The following is a 21,510-nucleotide window of genomic DNA, read 5'->3' as shown; positions in this document are numbered from 1 at the left end:
GGGTTTGTCATGGGCACAAGCAACACAACATTTCTTGCTTTCTACACCCATCTCTAAGATTTCACGTCATAAAATGCCCGCCTGTAGGCTTTAACACGATGTAATGCGACTACACTCATAAAGATCGACTGATTTTAATGCATGCTTTTCATTAAAAAAATAATCCACTGCCCTCATTGTAACCTTTCATAATAACAGATCAGAGCTATAGCTTCGGACATAGTTTCTCATTGAACCGATTAGGCCTACAGCTTTTGTTATTGTCACCATAACCAACTTAGACTTGTTATTATACCGGTTTTCCTGCATGCAGTAATCATAACATTAAATGTATACACAAAACCATATACAAGTCCTCCTAAGGGAGCCTAACGAGGATTATTGCAATGCACATCTTCTACCCTTAGTGTTGCCAGAGGGGTTAACCAGCACCAATATAATTGCTGAAAGTGGTAACTTGTGGCATTCCAGGTGACAAAATACCTGTCCGCAGAATCTAACACAGCACAATAACAATCCGTACTGCAAGCCATATTGTCTTTAACGTGTGTTTTTCACTATGAGTAAGTCATCCCTATTGCCTTTGTTGTAACTTTTTATAATAAACAGATCCGACCCATGACATTTGACGTAACTTTTCCCAATTAATCAATCAGGCCAACAGCCTTCGTCACTGGTTTGTCATCGTAAAAACCTAAGACCTACTGTACTGCACATTAGCTTTCACACAGGGCAACACCAAAATCCTTGCACACTGCGGTAATCTGTGAGCCTTCTTGTAACCAAATACTTGTGTGCCGGTAGGTTTTTCCACAGTGATTTGAACACATGCTTTTCGCAGGAGGGCTGTAACTTTTCATAATACCAGATCTGACCTATGGCATGTGACTAATGGCATCAGCCATAAAGTGTAATTCAGGCCTTCTTTTTCATGCAACGTTTGCACAATAATTGCTGTTAAGGAAATCGACTTCCATGAGGATCAACAGACTGTCTGTAGTAGTGCTTCTTAAAGCTCTCCTTTTGTTGATCACATTCGTTATCTGGATGTGTGTTGCAGGGCGATGCCTCCACATAGGGTTACCGTTTCATGGCGGGCAAAGGCCATCGCCGACCCAAAGGATACCAAGTCCCATGAGCCAAATGACCCATTGAAAAGACCCGGGAGTGACCACACTCTCGGACTCCTGATTCATGCATAAACCACAACTTACTAATTTTGTACAGCACCAAACAAACTGTGCTACCCTTCATTGAACCTAAAAGGCATGAAACAAGTCCAAAAAGACCAGCATTGCCAAAGCCCATAGACCTCGCCTTTCAGTGACTTCACTCAACCTATTGGCTTTGCTAATGATTTTTTACTACATTGTTCCACATCAGCCCAAAAAAAAAAAATACTTGTCTGTCACTAAAAACTGCAATAAAACAAAGTAAAAAAGTGCAATGACAAATACGCATGCAAGTGTATCCATCACAACTCATGCACATATCCCTCATGACACAGAGGTCATTTTGATTGTATTTTAGTGTACCATTCCAAGATGGTGGACACCATTCTTGGAGCAGTAAATGAAAGAAATTCCAATAGTGCTTGAAAGCAAATTAAACAAGCATCTGCAATGCAATAGGTCTTGCATTTACGCAAGTTTGAGCAATTGGCATTGTAAATGACAATGCCTTTTATTTATGTTTTGGTTTTTAAAACTTAAAAGACGTTGTCATTTACAATGCCAATCGTTTACACTCTATCAAATGCGAGACCTAAAGGCATCGCTGAGTTGCCCCCCTCTGTCGCCTATGGCCCCTGAAGAGCTCCACGTTTGCTACAAGTTAAATAAACAAGCCGCTGGTCACAACTGGGCATGAGAGACCCTCCTACAGTAAGAGAAACTCATTAAAGAAAATAGTGCTTACAGACTAAAGAAGAAGTACCGTGTATCAACCGATGGGCCAGTCCTCATGGGAGGTTACAAATGAAGACAAGGCGGTACTAAGGAGGGACTAACAAAGCCTAATAACAAATCAGAAGCCAGCATTTAAGAAGGACAATGACACAAGTCAATGACAAATATGGAGGACAGTGGGCGAGGCTTCAAGTACATACTCCAATTCAGCATGGCTTGCAGAGCAGCGCATGCTCTGCCCAGGCTCGACCTAAAAAAGAAACCAGCCCTGGCAACTGCCAGGTCCCAGTGACTTAACATTGTCCCCCTCAGCCCCTTTGATGTGGGGGGCCCGAGCTCCAGGTGGCCCCCTTCTGCACTGTGCGAGGGCGGCTGGCCCCTGGCCTGAGAGCTCCTGACTGGGTCGGGGGGCCCTCCATGTACTTGGCAGGGGGGGGCTGGCTCAAGTTTCATTATGCCGTTGCCTGGCCCTCAAAAAAGAGCCTATTGTAACATAACATGAATACAACAAGGAGAGGGGTGGCAGGAGCAACATTGGGGTGGGAGAGGAAAGTAAGTGTCGGGAGCAGCTGAGAGGCAATGGAAGAGATGGGTGGAGGGGCTGCCTAAATAGTACATTCTGAGTGGGGCTGGGAGGGGCGGGTGGAAGCAATGGCTAAACTTTGTTGCAGGTTTATGGAGGGAATAACTCGGGGGATGCAAGGAGGAAGTTACGCATTGAGTTGGGATCAACAAAACGTGCACTACCATGGAGTGCTAAACATAAAAGAAACAAAAGAGGGTGCAAGAATGCATTCCCATGAAGTGCTGAAAACAAAAGAAAAAAGAGCAATTCTGCTGTGTGCATCTAATCAAATAGATACTAAAGACTTTACAAATTCAAGAACAGGAAGGAATGGAATTGAATAAGGTGTACAGTAAGGAGATTGACAAGAAAACCAACCAATGGTATGCAATGGTATGCAATGGACTGACGTAAATCCCACTGCAAGTACTAGTGGGTAATGAACATGCTTAATAATGTCACTGTATATTAGAAAGTGACGTCATAATGCTAGCTTTAACTTTAATTGCAAAGGAATACTTTTTTCAGTCAAAGCTCAGATTCAAACTTTGTTATATATCTTTGTTTCTCTCTTTCTCTCTCTCTGTAGCTATGTATATATATATATATATATATATATATATAGGCAAACAAACGTCACAGCAAATTTGTAGAATTTGTAGAATGACGAGACGAACCCAGGAATCAGTGCCAATTATTTTATTCTGCTCAGCACCACTCCACCACATACATATATATTACAATGCACGTATTCATAGATATCCTCCTTTACATATGGAACTCCTCAAGTTAATTATAGCAATGTTGTATTGTTTCAAATGCGCACATTTGTGATGCATTAAAGAAAATTTGCCTTTGGACATGAGTGCACTATTCAGCTCTGATGCTTGTGATCATGTTCTGTTTCACATAATGCTTTGAAGCATTCTCCAGTCTGGGTGAACACTGTATGAAACAACACAACAACTAGACAGTATGAAAAAAGGTAGTGGAAATATTGAAATTGGTTACCTTTTAGAAATAAACACATTTTTCAAGTTCTGGAAACCTCTTATTGATAACTCTAAAGCGAACAATTGTGAAAATATTCACCTCAAATGAAAGGGCTTTTCTTACAGGAACATGCTCAAGACAACATGTCTAAGTTAATATTCCTTCTGTCTCACAATATCAATATCTCCGCATCCCTCAGTGATATCGCTAGATGCTTAAAAAGCTTTCGACAAGGTAGAATGGAGTTAGACGTCAATATGCGGACAGGATGTGAATGTGAGGACTAACTCCGTACAATGGTTGCACATCAGACCAGAAGCTTCAGGATGAGCTGAGGGGAGCTGTTCTTCATTGTTCAAACTTCGTATGAGGGAACGGGAGCTATGTCTGCTATCTCCACCTCTATTTATATCCCACATAGACCTCCCAGCAGCTCTGAGAGGAGAGCATGAACTCTCTATCTCACTTTTTGTCGTGCAGTTACCATCAGTGTGTTGTGGCCAGTCACACTAAAGTTTGTTGGGTCTAAACTGTGATTTTACGGCACCACCAATGCTGTAAAACTGCACCCCTTAGCAATATTTCCAATTCACGTAAAAAGTGTAGTAATTGGGTTACCGCTTACATTCCCTTTAAAACACATGCACTTCTCAAATTTCATATTTCACTATACTAATTCACCACTAATCCTTTATGGGTTCCGGAGTAGCGTGCTACTCTCAAAGAAAGTCCTTCAACACCCCATTAGGGTTAACAAGCGCTATATAAATGCAAACCTTTTTACCCTCTTCTATCCCGCTGCTATCCTTATCAATCCAAATAACTGACTAATATCCACCACTCAAATTACTTTCATATTTCACTATACTAATTCACCACTAATCCTTATGGGTTGCGGAGTAGCGTGCTACTCGCCGAAAAAGCGTTTTGACGCCTCGTCAGGGCTAGTAAGCGCTATTTAAATGCAATTCCAATTATATCCCTTTAGTATCTGATTTTGAGAAGTCGCGTCATCTCGCAGGGTGCACTCACGTGTTGATACGAATGCTCAGTGGAAGTCTGGATTGGGTCACGTGTACTGTGTTTAGCTCAGACTGGAGACAGTCCAGTGAGCCCGAGAGTGCTGACAGGACCCTCGCGTCAAGAAACCAGGGATATTTTCCAGGGACTGGCATAGCATAGGTGGCCCCCTCTTTATGCCTGCAGCTCACATGGGTCGCTTGTGGGTGACAAAGGAAGGGGCGAGGGGGCTCCAGGGGGGGTGCCAGCGTTACCCACAAGTGTTTTCAGCCCTGGGACGTGTGCAGAGTTTTACTTAGTAACGCACCTGTCACTGGAATAAAAGCAGTTGTGGGCATGCGGTTATTTTGGGCACCCTGTGTGGTGACCGGCTGCTCGCGCTCCAAGCACCGGACCAGAGCTGGGGAAAGAGCCTGAGAAAACACTGCAGAGAGGCCCGCCGGTTCCCCGGGAGGCGCCGCGACTCGGCTCAGCCAGGTAAGCCTGGAGCAAAATGCATAGGGGTTGGCACCTTGAAGCAGTAGCGGCCGAGGCGAGCCCTGCTCAGCGCCAGGTGGGAGGGTGCCGCCGCCAGGGGGGGCCTGGGGCAGTGCGTGAACATGCCCCCTGTCTGGGGAGTCGCTTTACGTAGGTTCACACGAATGTGTAAAGCCCGGATGCACGTAGTAACTAAACGAAAACCTGAATTAGGCACGTTTTTATTGATAATAACAAGAGCTTGTTTTATTGCCCACGCCGCCACAGTCTTACTATTTCTGAGATTGGGTTCTGTGTTCGAATGGTTGAAGATGTATTCGCCCATTGGACTTTTTTGCTGGATTTCAAGATGTGGAGTTCTTTCGTAAACATACCTTTCTTGTTACTGTTCCTTCCTCAACAACTCGAGCCCCAGGCTCGCCTCTAAATGATAAGTAAGAGGTCGTGTGATCTGTTTCTAAATCAGAGACCCGCTGGGAGGTGACGAGCCACTGCACACGTCACTAAGGAGATTCTCTAGGGGCGGGGCCTGTTTTTTTCTGCCCTTCTGTTCCATTTCTAAGGCATGCCACTGGCACATTATTTGTAACCCTGCGTGTTCGACGGTTCCATGTAGAAGGGGTTGCGTGAGCACTTTTGGGGCGTTCACCTTTGGCGGGTGACTGCTATGTGCACCTTTGGCGCGTGCACCTTTGGCACTTGCCTTCTTCTGTTATGTTGCTTTCTGTTATGCTTGCTTACTAGCCCTATTGCTTGTCTGCAGTCATTTGTACATTTGCAAATCCGACTGGAAAATAGTGGAAAATAGACCAGGAATTGTGAGAGATGTGGATAATTCGATGAAGGTTGTACCGTAGGCGTGCACCGAAGACCTCTCCAGGTTGTATCTCGTATTAAAGCGAATGTATGGGTATTTGTCCTAAATAGGGGAAAATAACTTAATAAAGTGGGTGTAGGAAGGAGACTAGAAGCAAGGGATACTTCCTGTATTACTATGTGAGAATAAAGGTTGCTACTAGAAAAAAGATTGATTTGCATACGCATTAGGGAATATTCAGACCTTTGTAGGGGTGAATAAGGGTGTGAGGATGACCTGAGATGCTGCAAAATAATCCTGGGTCATCTGGAAGAAGAAATGTCACTGTTAGAGTGGATCTTCTTTACCTGGTGTGGTGGGTGTAATCCAATAGTATTATGGGAGTATGAAGGTTACCAGGAGGGATAGTTGGGGGTTACATAAATATTGCAGAATATTCATGCATTTGTATGGAAGAATAAAGGTTGCTATGCAAATATGTAGGGGTCACCTTAGGAGGTGCGGGATGATCCCATGTTTAACCCCTTGGCTGCGGCGGTAATTCCGCCGCATCGCTAGGGTGGTGGGGGGCCAAGCGGCGCTCCCGTACTCGTGATGGAACCGCTCCGTCACGAGCCTCGGGTGGGCTGTGCTTGTGACGGAGCGGTTCCGTCATGGCCCCGCCCACTCAATAGAACGCGCCGCGCAGGTGCGAAATTAGCGCTGCACAGGCGCGGCGAGAGGGGCGTGACGGAACCGCTCCGTCACCAGCACAGCCCACCCGAGGCTTGTGACGGAGCGGTTCCGTCACGAGCATGGGAGGGGTTAATTGGCAGAATGCATGTTGCTCTGAGAATGGTTGCACCCTCCTAGTGTGGTGTAACATATTCCAATATTAGTTAAGGAAGAATAAAACTGGTCATTGGGAAGGGTTGGATACATTTAAGGCGTGCACAGTGTTCCAGTTATGGTCATTTCAGGGGTGTAGGACACTCGTGTGTTAGCAGATATTGGAGGAAAACGTTTAGAATTATAAAGGATTATACTTATCTGAGAGATGCTCGGGTGCACAATAGCTGTGTGCCAGTACACTGGAAACAAAGCTTACAATTACAAAGGGTTTATCTGAGAGACGCTCAGGTGCACGACAGTTATGTGGCATCACACAGCAGTCAATATATTTACAATTATAAGAAGGTTGTTTCACTTGAATATCCCCTTGTTAGTATTTAGCAGGCAATAACCTTCACAGTTACAAGGGGTGGTTTCATCCTAGAGGGTGCAAGATGAGTCTGAGTTAGTACATAGCAGAAAATAAAGTTAACAGTTCTAAAGGGTTGGGTTCACCTGGGAAGGATGTGGGGTATTTCTTTGTTAGTTCATACCAAAGGAGGATGATTTGAATTATAATGGGTTGTGTTCACCTATGACGGTGAAGTACATGCCTGTATTAGTATATTGGTACAAGAAGTGAGCGACCCAGATTACCTTTGAGGGCTTGGGTAATTAAATGAAAAGGTAAAGGTGCCTTCAAGGGAATTCGTTTAAATAGATATTTTGACTTACAATGTGATTTGTTAAGAATCAGTTAATAATCCTCATTAGAATTCAATTCAACTAAATACAGTTTAAATCAAACAAACATAACTACATATATGACAAACATATACACAAGCCAGGTGTATAGAAATAGAAGTTTATCAAAAATTTAAAACAATTCATCTGATATACAGAAAATAATATCATAGGACTGCAGGTTGATACTTAGTATATGTATAAGCAACTCAACAGAACCTATTAACGCCTATCCCAAAAGCATAATGAAAAAACAAACAGGATGAAGCGGAGGTCGACGTTTCGGTCTCCTACAGAATACTTGACGAGACCATCTTCAGGACTGATGATACTTTAAGTCTGTATATTACAAAGTGTAATAGCGAGTATTGTATCTGTTGAAAATTCAATTTCGACAACAGAGGCACGCCCCGTCATTTAGTAGTGGACATAGGTACTTCAGTAGGTTTATTAATAACAACCAATCTTTAATTTTTGGTTAATTACGTGAATGCAGAATACCGCTTCTACTAGAGACGTCAGTCAGACAGCAATTCGGCCGAGTTGATCAAGCAGAGAGGACTGTCATGTAATCAGACGTAACCTTGCATCAACTTCAAGAGGCTTCCGGCAATACGATAGCGTAGTATCGGAGGTCCACACGACGGGGATCCTGTTTCTATCGAATAGGCAGAAAGATTGGTTGTTATTAATAAACCTACTGAAGTACCTATGTCCACTACTAAATGACGGGGCGTGCCTCTGTTGTCGAAATTGAATTTTCAACAGATACAATACTCGCTATTACACTTTGTAATATACAGACTTAAAGTATCATCAGTCCTGAAGATGGTCTCGTCAAGTATTCTGTAGGAGACCGAAACGTCGACCTCCGCTTCATCCTGTTTGTTTTTTCATTATGCTTTTGGGATAGGCGTTAATAGGTTCTGTTGAGTTGCTTATACATATACTAAGTGTCAACCTGCAGTCCTATGATATTATTTTCTGTATATCAGATGAATTGTTTTACATTTTTGATACACTTCTATTTCTATACACCTGGCTTGTGTATATGTTTGTCATATATGTAGTTATGTTTGTTTGATTTAAACTGTATTTACTTGAATTGAATTCTAATGAGGATTATTAACTGATTCTTAACAAATCACATTGTAAGTCAAAATATGTATTAGTATATAGCAGACAATAAGGTTTACAACTTCAGTGGGTTGTGTTCATCTGAGGAGGTGAAGGGCAATTCTTTGTTTGTAAACCCTATTGTATGCTATGTACAATCACAAAGTTTAGTTTCACCTGAGACAGCGCTTCAAATGTATGTGTGAGTACATAGCACTAATAAAGCTTTCAATTGAAAAAGGTTGGGTTCACATAAAGGAATATAGGGTATACATCTGCTAGTAGATAGCATAAAATAAAGTTGACATTAGAAATGGTTGCTGTAACCCAAGAGAGCACAGAATATTTCTCTGCTAGTAGGATGCAGACAGTAACATTTACACTAAAAGGGGCTGGGTTCACTAGAACATTTGCAATAACTTCCCCTATTACATACCACATCTGCAAAGCAGCTGCGGGACTCTCCATGCTGGAAGAACTTCAGCTGAGAGGCACGGCGAGGACCTGCACCCCAGCTGCAGAGCAGCTTGAAGGATTTTAGCACCAACTGGGAGGCGCTGGAATATCCTTCCCAGCTGAGAGGCAGCTGGAAGTGCCTTCCCTGAGAAGAGGCTGTGAAGATCTTCAGCTGAGCTCAGGCTTGGTGTGAAGGGTTCTGGCCTCTGCTGATAGGCAGAGAGGTGATGTCGACGATGAGGTAAGTGTTCCTTCGAGGAACACACAACTCGTCCAGAAAGAGGCTACAGAACTGTCCCCTGAAATGAGAAGGTGAAGCTGGTTCTACCTTTGCTGAAAGAGCGTTTGAAGTCCAAACCATCAGCCTGAGCAATGGATGTCAGGACCCATATCTCTGCCGAGAGGTGGCTCAGCACCTCTGCTGACAGAATTTGAAAATGGCCTCACCTTTTCAGCTCACCTGTGTCAAGGTGGAGGGAGCCTTCAGCTCAGATGAAGGGTCGTGATCTGAATGATTCCTTCAGCTCAGGGAAGGCTGGGGCTATGCACCCCACCGGTGAAAAGGCTCAAGGACCCATCATTTCGATGGAGAGTCATTTGTGCAGCTCTTTAGCTATGCAGTTTTTCACCTTGAAAAGTAAGCAGGCGCATTTTCTTCTTTGGAGGCTGGTAACCTTCGCCCTACCTCAGCTGATTCATTGTCAATGGATTCTTCACCCCAGAGTAGAAGTGGTGGTAGATTTATTCACCTCAGCTGAAATTCATTTATCAATCACTCTATCAGAGGCTTGTAAAGCGCAGCTACTCACCCGTGAGGGTCTCAAGGTGCTGGGGGGGGGCTTCTGGTCCCTGTTGGTAGGGTATCATTCGAAGAGCCAGGTTTTGAGGTCCTTCTTGCATTAGACCAACCCCTCACTAATCTAGAAATTGATGGCCCGGTGATTTGCGAGATACGACCAGTGCAGCATTCACCTATGAGGGTTCATCCTCTCAAGTTACAAGGAGGTACCAACACTCGTCTCAGGTAGGAGAAAATTGCAGGGTACCAATCTAAGTCCAACTATAGCCAGGGTAGCATTCGTGTGTGTGTGTGTTCACCCTTTCTGCTACAAGGAGTTGTGCCCACCCTCTTCTCAGGTAGGAGAAGGCTGCAGGTTAGCACTCTCAGTCCAAAGATGGTCCGAGCAGCAGCATCTGGTGTGTGAGTTCACCCTTTCTACTTCCAGGAGTGGTACCCACCCTCTTCTTAGATAAGAGGAGGTTGCAGGTTACTCATCTCAGTCCAATGATTACCCAATGACCCAAGCAGCATTCATGTATGAGTGTAGTTCTTCTCTGCAAACAGGTATGGTACCCAGCTTCTTCTGTAGGTCCTTCACCTCGGTCGAGATGCAGCCAAAGGAGCTTTCCCCTCAATTAGTAGGGATGGGGAGTTTGTGACCTCACTCGAATAGGTGGTCAAAGCTGTATCAATTTTCATGTCATCTGAGAAATGGCTGTGCAACGTTACCTCTGCTGAGAGAAAGTTTTAGCTCTGCTGAGAGGAAGCTTGAAGGGTTTTTAGCCTGCTAATGCAACGCTATAGCATTCACTAGGAGCACAATTTACAAGTTCGGTAATAAGTGAAACGCTTTCCATTTTACGAAGAAAACTAAAAATGGAGCAGTATCCACTGTCAGAATTTCCTCCACTTAGGAATAATATTGGGAAGGGAGTGGAGTTAATGATTTTAAAGTTTCCTACAAACATGGGAGAATTTTCAGTTCTCATCAGACCCTAAATCAGGCCCCCTATATTATAAACCAAAATACTGGCATGGGGCCCTAAAACGTTAAGATTGATTTAGAATAAGCTTGGCGGTATGAAAGTTTAAGTAAATGTCAGCATTATTGTAACAGATTTTATTGTCAAGATCTCTGCGTGTTAAAATGTTGTGGTATAAAAATATGACAAGGAACAAGAAATTCATGTCCGAAGGACTACAACATTCAGATTGGATAAGTAGAATGACTTGAAATGTTGCAAATGAGCCAAACACAAGGAGAGTGGGCTTAAATCAAAGCGTTTTAGGGTTAGCTGTCCAGCACAAACAACTACAATGCACTAGAGTATGATGGAAATATATTTGAGGTCCTGTTTTGCCTTCTTTCTTGGAAGGTTGCAATCTGTACCTTTTTAGGTCTCTAGTAAGCCAAGACTTTTTGTTTTTGCTTTCAGTCAGCCCTCTTTATCCATTAGTCTGCTGCGGTGTCATTCGTATTTTGTAGGGGTGTTCGAAGTTTGCGTCATTTGCTTTTGCGCAATTGTGAAATTTCTTGAAACTACTGTTTTATTACATGAAATGCAAATCCGTCATTTATCGCTGTATTTTAGCGCAAAATGCATTCTCAGATCAGTTTTTGATGCGAGGAAGCATTTTGTGGTTAAAAATTGCAAAAATCACAACAAACAGCTGCTCACTTTGTTACACGAATGATGCATAACTATGTGAAGTTGTATAACTCTTAAGTATATATAGATATATATTTTCACATAATGTCAGTCAGTCAAAAATCTTTATTTCGATAAATGAATATCAAAAAAAGGCACGGTACAAAAAGAAATATGCAATGACAGTAAAAACAGACATTATACAATATTAAAAAATATTAAAAAGCCCACGGCATGTTCACAAAAAGACAAAGACAACAAGAAATAAAAAATATTAAAATCATCACTAAATTCATAAGAATTTCATCATAAAATATTTAAAAATTATCATTCCTCCAACAGCCTAATTCCTGATATAAAGTGCCGTTTTAACCAATAAAGTGCAAGGTATAAGGCATCAAAACCATGTGACCAATTACCCATTCCCCATAAGTCTTTTCTTTGTGCGCACCGCACACACTAAATAATTGGCTACATGAGAGACAATGCTGGGGTTATTTAATAACTGCAGATAGAGAAGTGCTGGTCTAACTTGCAGAAACCCTGCCTTTTTAAGAATTGGCACAAGGTATTTCCTCCTTTCAACTATAAAGTGCCCGCAAAACATGGTGAAATGCATTGTATCTTGAGTAGAAAAACTATCACAAGAACAAGGTAAAAATTCATCTGGTTTACACCACGTTGTATACTGACCTAATATCAGGTGAATCATGTTTAGGCGAAAACGAGTTAATAAAAACCTATGAAAAGGGTGATTAACCAGAGTAAGGTAAAATTCTGGGCCAGGCGGATTTGCAACCAAAAGGAGCGCTCTAACAGATGGTTTTGTGAGCTCCTTTTCCTCTCTTATTAGGGACAGCCTCATATGCATGTCATTTTTAATTTTGACAATATCGTTCCGGGATATTGATTCCGGTGAGGAAAAGAGGTTAAGTCTACCCAGGGCGCTGAAGCCATTTTTTATATAAATTAACCACTTGATTTTGTAGGCATTATCAAGTGAGAGACAGTCTTTCAGGATGGCCTGATTTAAAGATAGTTCATTATTTAGCCAAATTTTAAGCCACATGATTAAAGGGGCCACTCAAATTTTGTCCGTTATAAAATCGGCCCCAAGCTCAGAATGAACAGAGTAAGAAGGGGTAGACTGGGTCACAGACAGGACTGATCTGAAAAATTTATTTTCAGAAACTTGAAGACAGTCTATCGGTCCGTATCCCCATAGGGAGCAGCCATAGGTGGCAACAGACAGGCACTTAGCATTGTAAACTGCCATAAGGGCTGAAATTGGCCTAGCCCCCAGCCTTCTGCTAAAACTTAAAATGGCAGAGGATGATCTTACTAGGGCACTATTTCGGTTTCTTATTTGAGGGCCCCAACTTCCCTTATCTTCAAAAGTGACCCCCAAATATGGGAATGTCGATGCTCTTTGCACTTCTGCTTTACTGCAGTAGAAAGTTTTAGCTTTCTTACAGCGTGCGCCTTTACCCACTATCATCACTTGTGACTTTTTGGCATTTATTTTAAGATCTAGTGAGGTCATAAAGAGGCCAAACGCGTCTAATAACCGCTGAAGCCCTAGCCCTGTACGAGACAGAAGCACAGCGTCATCCGCGTATAGGAGGACAGGAACACAAGTCTCCCCGATACGCGGTATGTCTGATGTTGCTGTCTTTAGTTCAGATTCGAGGGCATTGATGTAAACTGTGAAGAGCAGGGGTGCAAAAATGCACCCCTGTCTCACCCCTCTCTTGGACTTAAAACGACTAGTTCGTCGCCCCCCCGAATCAACCCTAACAGAGGCCTGGAGGTCTGAGTGGAGATCAGCAAGAAGATTTAGCAGTGCCTGGTCAAGACCCAAATCGGCCAAAATATGCCATAGTTTAGTACGATTAACAAGGTCAAAGGCCGAAGATAGGTCCATAAACCCTAAATATACCGACCCATCTTTTGCACTGGTATATTTGTCTACTAACAACTGCAGATTAAGGCACTGGTCCATAGTACCTCGTTTAGTTCTGAAGCCGTATTGTAGATTAGATAAGACCCCCCTATCGTCAAGCCATGTCTGGAGTCTATGTAGGATGACCCTGCCCATGATTTTTACTGACAAATCAATAAGAGATATAGGGCGATAACAAGCTGGGTCAACCCTACTACCCTTCTTAAAGACAGGAATAATTACAGACTCCTTCCAGGATACAGGAATACTGTTCCTGGTTAATGCATTAAAAACCCCACACAACACCCTCGACCAGAGCTTTGCGTCAGTTTTGAAGAAGTCAGCAGGGACTCCATCCGGCCCCGGGGCCTTGTTTTTTGAGGTCTGATCGATGGCCTTTTCAACTTCCCAAGCCTCAAAAACAACGCCCTGCTCTTCCTGAGAAAAAGGGAAACTATGTGACAGATCATCATCTAAACCACTTGAGTATATTGCCTCAAAGTGATTGATCCAATCACCATCCGAGATGTTTACTTCAAGGGAGGCTTGATCCTTGTCTGAAAAGAAAGGCTGGTTAACTACCCTCCAGAAGTCAGCACTGTTTTTAACGACCTCAGGATCAGACAGTTGTAACCAGGCAGTTTCCCTGATCTCCTTTTTCCTATTTTGTATGGCTTTTTTATATAAGGATCTTAGTGAAGTTATTAGTACGCGATCTTTAGGGATCGCTTTAAGGGCCTTGAGCAAATCAGCATGAGCTCTTGAACATGCATGGTCAAACCATTTTTTCTCCTTGGACCTGGACAATTTTTTATTATTTGTTAAGGTAATGTCGATAGATTTACAAATATTATCAAAAGCAGACATTACTTCGGGGTTTGATGCCCTTGTGTCCAAGCAAATTAACACATCATTTTCAGTGCTATCAAGGACGGCGTGAAGAACATTCTCTGGGACAACGCTAGACCACTTCAGTCTGCGACTTTGGTCCTTTAACACCACATCTTGACTTCTATTCCCTCCTGGCCCGCCATGATTTTAAAAGACAGTTGGCAAAATCTCTACTACTACAGGGTTGTGGTCACTAAATACTGAGACCATAGTAGCATAGTGAACCACCCTCTCTAAAATCTGACAAAACATAAATATATAATCAATTACGGTACCGTCGCCATTGCCCTTAAAGGTAGGAGTTCTACTATCAACTTCCCCACAACTAGATTCATACAAATTCCATGCATCCAAGTAAGATTCAAGTGCCTCACCCCTGTTGGAATGCTCAAAGTGTGTAAATAATGAGTGGGGCGGCCCCTCTTCTGTAAGACTTGTGCATGGCTGGTTGCAGGGATGTATATTAAAATCACCTAAAAAGATGATTTCAAACTCTTTTACCTTGGTTCTATAGACTGACAAAAAAGATTCGATAATATCCAAATTCTGCCTAGTATCATCATTAGGACTAGAATTATAAAAGTTAATGAACAAAATATTTGAAAAAGAAGGGGGACTAAATTCAACTATCATGCAATTTTGAGAGCCTGAATTATGTTGGATTAACACCCCTTTCAGGGATGTTTTAAACAAAGTTAACAGACCCCCCTTTGGTCTACCAGCCCCACCACTGGTAGCAGGGACGAAAAAATGTGTGTAACCATCCATAGAAAAACTGTTAGTTAAGTCCCAAGTTTCCTGAAACGCAAGAATATCGAAGGACTTCAGAATTTTAATCCATTCATCATTCCCGGCTTTGGCCCTAATACCAGCAATGTTCCAAGTCATTATTCGACAGTGTTGGTTTGATGATTCGACAGTGTTGGTTTGATGATTCGACAGTGTTGGTTTGATGTTCGACAGTGTTGGTTTGATGATTCGACAGTGTTGGTTTGATGATTCGACAGTGTTGGTTTGATGTTCGACAGTGTTGGTTTGATGATTCGACAGTGATAATGTCTGTTTTACTTAGCCACGGTACCAACAGCTATCCCAACACTGTTACCAGGCCACGTGTGTCCCATTCACAAACAAAATAAGCATTAGCGAAGCCAAAGGTTGTCAGCTACAACCAGACCTGTTGGGTTTGCCACAGCTTACTTAACATGTTTTAACATCCCTTTGAACTACAACTTAGGTAAATATCCAGGTTTTGTAAATGTGAAAAGAAAGATGAGATTGATGTCCCCTGTTTAACTAGTTTACCACTTAATCATTCCATAAGGAGGTGTGAAGGGGCGGTGGTGTGATGGGACGGGGTGAGAGGCAGAATGGGGTGAAGGACAGGCAGAAGACATGAGGATAAATGGGAAGGACATTGTAGCGTGGAAGGCCCGGGGGGGCTCTGGCTGGAAGCTGAAGAGAAGTCGGAAGGTACTTAGGCGAGCGGAAGACACTTTTAAGGCACATGCCAAGTGGAAATGGGTAAGGGAGATAGCCTCGAGAAGGGGAGGGTGTGTGATGGGTGATAACCAAGTGGCAGCGAGTGGCTGGAGATGCTCGTCCAGCAGAGGGTGCATAATGGGGCCGCATCTGCAGAGCCCCAATTGTCATATGAAGGCCATTGTAGGAAGCTGCGTTACAGCACCACCTCAAATGGCCACAAGAGGGCGGCCGTTTGCAACAAATGGTCTGAAAAATGACTAGTTCCAAGGGGAAGGGAGAGCCTGAAGGCAAAATATAATTTTGCCGAGGACTCTGAATATCTGTGGACGGCTGTCCACCCGACTCTCATTTAACAGGAGTTTCGTTGTGTTTATGTATCTGTTTATGCGAGCATGGGGAGGACACAGGCAGCCATATTAGACACATTGAGTGTTAAATGCACATTGGAGCAGGTGAGGGGAGGGTGGCGATTAGGACAGTGTGTGCATTGTCAAGAGGCGACCTGGCACTTTAACTCGGGGGTGAATCTGATTGCTTTCATGACAGGCCTGCTTCTGTGAAGGGCCTCTATTTGAAATGGATAGGCAAGCCCTCCATGACTTTTTGCTGCCTCCCAGTTGCTTAGACTAGATTTTATTTTATTTATTTTATTTAATGAGATTTTATATAGCGCGAACATTACCCGAAGGTGTCAGAGCGCTTTACAAAAGAACCAGTTGCAATACATAAGGATTTAGGATTACATGAGTTACATAAAAAATACAAACAGAAAAAATTGTAAATGTACAGTTGGCCCCTGCGTGTAAATTATGTGGCTCACACTTTCTCTTCTCTCTCTCTCCACAGTAATGAACGGGAACGGCCACTCCCCCACCGCCATCAACGGAGCCCCCTCGACGCCCAATGGCTTCAGCAACGGGCCCGCCACCTCGTCCACCGCCTCGCTGTCCAATCAGCAGCTCCCGCCGGCCTGCGGCGCGCGCCAGCTCAGCAAGCTCAAGCGCTTCCTCACCACGCTGCAGCAGTTCGGCAACGACATCTCCCCCGAGATCGGGGAGCGCGTGCGCACCCTGGTGCTGGGGCTCGTGGTGAGTGCTGCGGCTGCTGCGTTGGGGCCTTCTCAGAACCAGGGTCGGGGTGCTGCCTCCTTGAACGTCGAACCTGACTAGAGACATCCCCCATAGGCCAGGGGCCAAATGCATGATACTTGTGTATTTTAACCAATGTATACGCCTCTCTCCTTATGAGGTTGGAACCATGAACCATATTTGGGCGCCTGTTTCTGGACGATTCTCAAATGGTCATTAGCCTTCTGGTGATAGGTCCACAGGAACAAGTCAAAAAAATACTGTGCAACGCGTACAACTGAACACAATACCAGAGGAGACCTCGAGAGCTAGACACAACACCCTCCCCCCAGATTAGACCCATAGAATGAAACACAATACCACAGGTGTGATCACAAGAATGGGACACAATTCTGACCATAGGCACTAGCCACCAGCATTTGCCACGCGGCCTCCATAGCCAGAGGCCACATTCTCTCTGAATATGTGATGTTACAACGCGGTCAAAATGATCGCAGTACGTTAAATCGCCGTTTTTACAATGCAAGTCGTTACAACGACTTGTGCTGGAGGGCGCTAGACTTAGGAATAGTATGATTTACAATTCCAACACCAGTCTACGTACAGTAGGAAAGGTGTTGGAATAGTGAATCATACTATTCCTTAGGTTAGAGCGCCATTCAGTACAAGTTGTTGTAATGACTTGCGTTGTAATACCCGTGATGGAAAGGCATTGCGATGTAATGCCCGCGTGGTAATGGGTGTCTCCCATTCTATCTACATGTGACCACAGAACTGAACATTCTGCTCCATGTGCTCACATAACTCACTTCAATATTCCAAATGTACCCTATAGATATAAACACAATAATCCAGATGTGCCCCCCCCTCCCAACAACCAGAAACCATTCTAAGAATGAGGTCTCCCGAAACACTCCAGGAATAACAATTCGTGGGGGACAGTGAGAGATGGACAACAGCTAGACAGCAAATTGGGAATCATGGGGTACCAGTGAGAGAGGAACCACATCTAGAGAATGAGTTAGAAGTCAATGGCTGACAGCAAGAAAGGGACGAGGGCCTAACACGAAAGGGTGACAGTGAGGGATGAGAGTCTGACTGCAAGCTAGAAATCCGGGGGTGTCAGTGAGAGCGGGAAAATGGCCGGACAGCGAGCTAGATATCAAGAGGTGACAATAATAAAGAAACAAGGGCCTGACAGCGAAGGCAATTCAGCCAGGGATGAGGGCTTGACAGAAAGCTAGAAATCATGGAGGCAGTGAGCGAGGCACAGGGCCTGACAGAAAGAGAGAAACCAGGGCCTGAAAAAGAAAGACCTGCACAGTAGGGAGTCCGCTCCTACCTTACTGGCTCTGGGCCAAGTGATGCGGTTCACGAGCTCTGGAATAGGGGTTTGGGGCTCTGTGTTATGAATTGGGCACCTTGGACGGGGTTTAAATAACAGAGCGGAACCAGTGCCGGTCACATATCTCAGAAAAGCATGTGTATCCCCATATACAGCATTCCCATCCACACAGCTATGTCCCCACATAAGACATTTTGTGCAAAAGCTTCTATGAAATAAGGCCTAATGGCTAGAATTGCTGACTTTGGAATCTGGGAGCCCAGTTTCAAATCATCTCGGCCTTAAGCACATTTTATGGTCCTGGCAAATCACTTTATCTCCCTGTGCCTTTAAAAATTGTGAAATGTAATGCATGAACTGTATTTGTGTAAGCCCCACTTGATGTATACAATCCTGTAGAATGTCTCCCGTTCTCCAAGTAATGTACAGCACTCGGTTGCTGCCTAGCTAGGTTTGCGCTATATAAATACCAATACAAACATACATACGTACATCACCCATCACACAAAACTAAGCACTGGGTGAACTATTCACATCCGATATGGGGCATTGTGAGCTTTCTACTGACTCCATGAACAATGCAGGTCTGAGATCCACCGCCCGGTGTGATTCTTGGGACCCAGGGCCTGTGCGCCCTTCTTTGGGCAAGGACCGGGTGGATAGCAACGCTCAGTCAACAGAGAGAGCAGCTGGGGCATATCAACAACCGGTGGGGGAAACAAGAGGGAGAGGTGCGAAGAGGCTCACCCTGATCACAGAGGCTAAAAGAGGCACATTAGCTAATGCAGAGCTCTAAAGATGTCCCATGTCAGGTGCGAGGTATATAGCAAGTCCTTTTTTTATCGCTCATCCTTGTGCATTCTTGTGCGCGCAGCCTTGCGTTCACTGAACAGCCCACTCCTGGTCTAGGGCAATTCAAGGGAGCTGCTGATGAGAGGTGCCCCCTCTGTTCTCAATTCACCTGTGATACACCCAGGCCTCCTGGTCAGTGGTAGGCCCAGAAGAACTCGCTTCACCTGATCCCCGCCTGTCACAGTGCTTAATTTGTAAAAAAATATAATTGCCGGGGCCCTTCAGTGGGCCACTACAGCTTGGCAGCTTGCACCACCCATTGCCCCTGCCAGTGCTGCCAATGAGAATAGACAGTGACAATTCAGACTATTCCAGCCCCCCAAAGTGACAATACAGACTATTCTAAACCCCCAAAGTGACAATTCAGACTATTCCAGCCCCCCAAAGTGACAATACAGACTATTCCAACCCCCCAAAGTGACAATACAGACTATTCCAACCCCCCAAAGTGACAATTCAGACTATTCCAGGCCCCCAAAGCGACAATTCAGACTATTCCAGGCCCCCAAAGCTATAACAATGACTTTGGTGGTATGTTTTAGTCATTTTTGAAGTATATTGAATTAATAAACAGCTGCTGTTTTGCTTATATTTAAATTTGACATACAGCGCCCCCATGTGGCAGACTGTTATGAGTGCCCGTGTTGACAATTATGTGCTGGGGCCGAGCACCGGAAACCACCGGCTCAAATTAAGCACTGCTGACAATAGACTGGCACCCAAGGTTCATCAGCCCTTCTGTGTGAGCAGGATGACCATCTGGCCTTCATCTTGCAGGGACATCAAGATTTCAGCATGGACCTCTTATTTAAGAAACTTTTGCGCCACCAGTTGTAGCATCCCACCCCGGATGTCATTTCACTGCACTAATGTACAAGTAGCATATAAAACAGCATGAAACACTTATCAGGAGGTTTCCAGTACTGACTGAGCAAGCAATGAATCATTGAAATAAATGAAATAAATGTGGGTTAATTGAACTTCAAAATAACTTAACTTTGAATATACTGAATTGCATCTGCGATAATGCATTGCAGGGCGACTAGTGCAATATGCGGAAGAGTGTGAACCACAACTGTGACATATTACAGTCTTGATTGTGTTCAATTGAACCCACAAGTGTAAAAATACCAGATTTGCAGTGGTTTGTAAAAGCAAACCCAAGACAGAAAACCCTGCATCCTGTAATATGGGATCGTATGAGCACCCCTCGACTGAACTTTTACTGGGGTCATCGAGTAAAGAAACCTCACATAACCGGATGTACAGTACACACCAGTGCTGCTCACTCAGTGACTTGGACACCAATGGACAAGTAGATTCTTGTTCAGTGAATGCAGAGGGGGGCTGGTCAATAGGCAGAGCCAGTTGCCCATCTGAGCAGTGCCTATGTAACAGCATACCATAACATAACATAATGTAACATTTGCATGTGTAAATCACACGTTCACCCAAGGGTATCTTGGCGCTGAATAACAGGTGTTTGTTACCCAATTCAATGCCTCTTGTGAATGTCTCGCCCACAGCCCCAGTAACAACCATTTAGAGGTTCTTTCTGCTTTCCCACTTTCCGAGATATGAGATTTCCACATAAGGGGAGGGTATCTCTACTACCATTCGGTGTAGTTATTCCCCATCTACCTTATAAAGCGCGTCTTCTCAACCCCTCGGTGGAGACGGCATGATGCAGATCACGCTAGGTCCTGATGATGAAATGACTGGGACTATAGGACAGCATGCCAGATTCCTTATCAATGACCTGGGCTGATGTCTCCGAGTGTGTATATAGCTCACATCCTCCTTCGCTTCTTTCAGAACTCGACGCTGACCATTGAAGAGTTTCACTGCAAGCTTCAGGAGGCCACAAACTTCCCCCTCCGGCCTTTCGTCATCCCCTTCCTCAAGGTAGGTCTGCTTAGCAGCTGTGTTTAATGCAGTGTAGAACTCAGTGTGTTGGAGCTGTGTCTGGTGCTATCAGGGATTGAGGCAGAAGAGCTGCGTTTACAACGGAGAGGATAGACGCTGCCGGAGCTATTGGATGTAGTAGACACTTGATGCTTCTGGTACTGTTTTTGATGCAACGTAGAGTTGACACTGTCGAAGCTGTAATAGAGGATTGATGCTGATGGAGCTGTGTTTGATGCTATCATGAAATGAGGCCTCTGAGCTGTGTTAAAAACAGTAGAGAAATGATGCTGCTGAAATTTGATGCAGTAGACAATTGATGCTTTTGGAACTGTTTTTGAAGCAGCATAGAATTGACGCTACCAGAGCTGTTTGATGTAGTAGAGCATTGGCACCGATGGAGCTGTGTTTGATGCTGTCAGGAATTGAGGCTGCCGGGAGCTGCGTTTGTTACAGGAGAGGATTGATGCTGCTGGAGCTGTTTGAAGGAGTAGAAAATTGACACAGGTTTGATTCTATCAAGAACTGAGGCAGCAGAGCTGTGTTTGAAGCAGAAGAGAATTGCTGCTTCCAAAACAGTTTTTGATATAGAATTGACACTGTTTCATGTAATAGAAGAGCAACCCTGATGGAGCTGTGTTTGGGGCTATCAGGTATTGAGGCTGCA

General features: G+C 44.1%; 1 protein-coding gene across 3 annotated transcripts in view; it reads left to right on the top strand.

Moving 5' to 3' along the window:
* The window catches only part of CBFA2T3 (CBFA2/RUNX1 partner transcriptional co-repressor 3), a 364,941-nt gene that overhangs the window by 322,889 nt on the left and 20,542 nt on the right, over positions 1-21,510 (top strand). For all 3 annotated transcript variants that reach the window (XM_078670370.1, XM_078670372.1, XM_078670371.1), the window contains exons 3-4: positions 16,500-16,741; positions 20,754-20,843. In XM_078670370.1, the coding sequence (XP_078526496.1) occupies positions 16,500-16,741; positions 20,754-20,843 (332 nt within the window). The remainder of the gene's footprint in view (positions 1-16,499; positions 16,742-20,753; positions 20,844-21,510) is intronic.

Source organism: Lissotriton helveticus, chromosome 12, assembly GCF_964261635.1.
Source record: "Lissotriton helveticus chromosome 12, aLisHel1.1, whole genome shotgun sequence".
NCBI lineage: Eukaryota > Metazoa > Chordata > Amphibia > Caudata > Salamandridae > Lissotriton > Lissotriton helveticus.
This window is presented reverse-complemented; position numbering and strand designations above follow the sequence as displayed.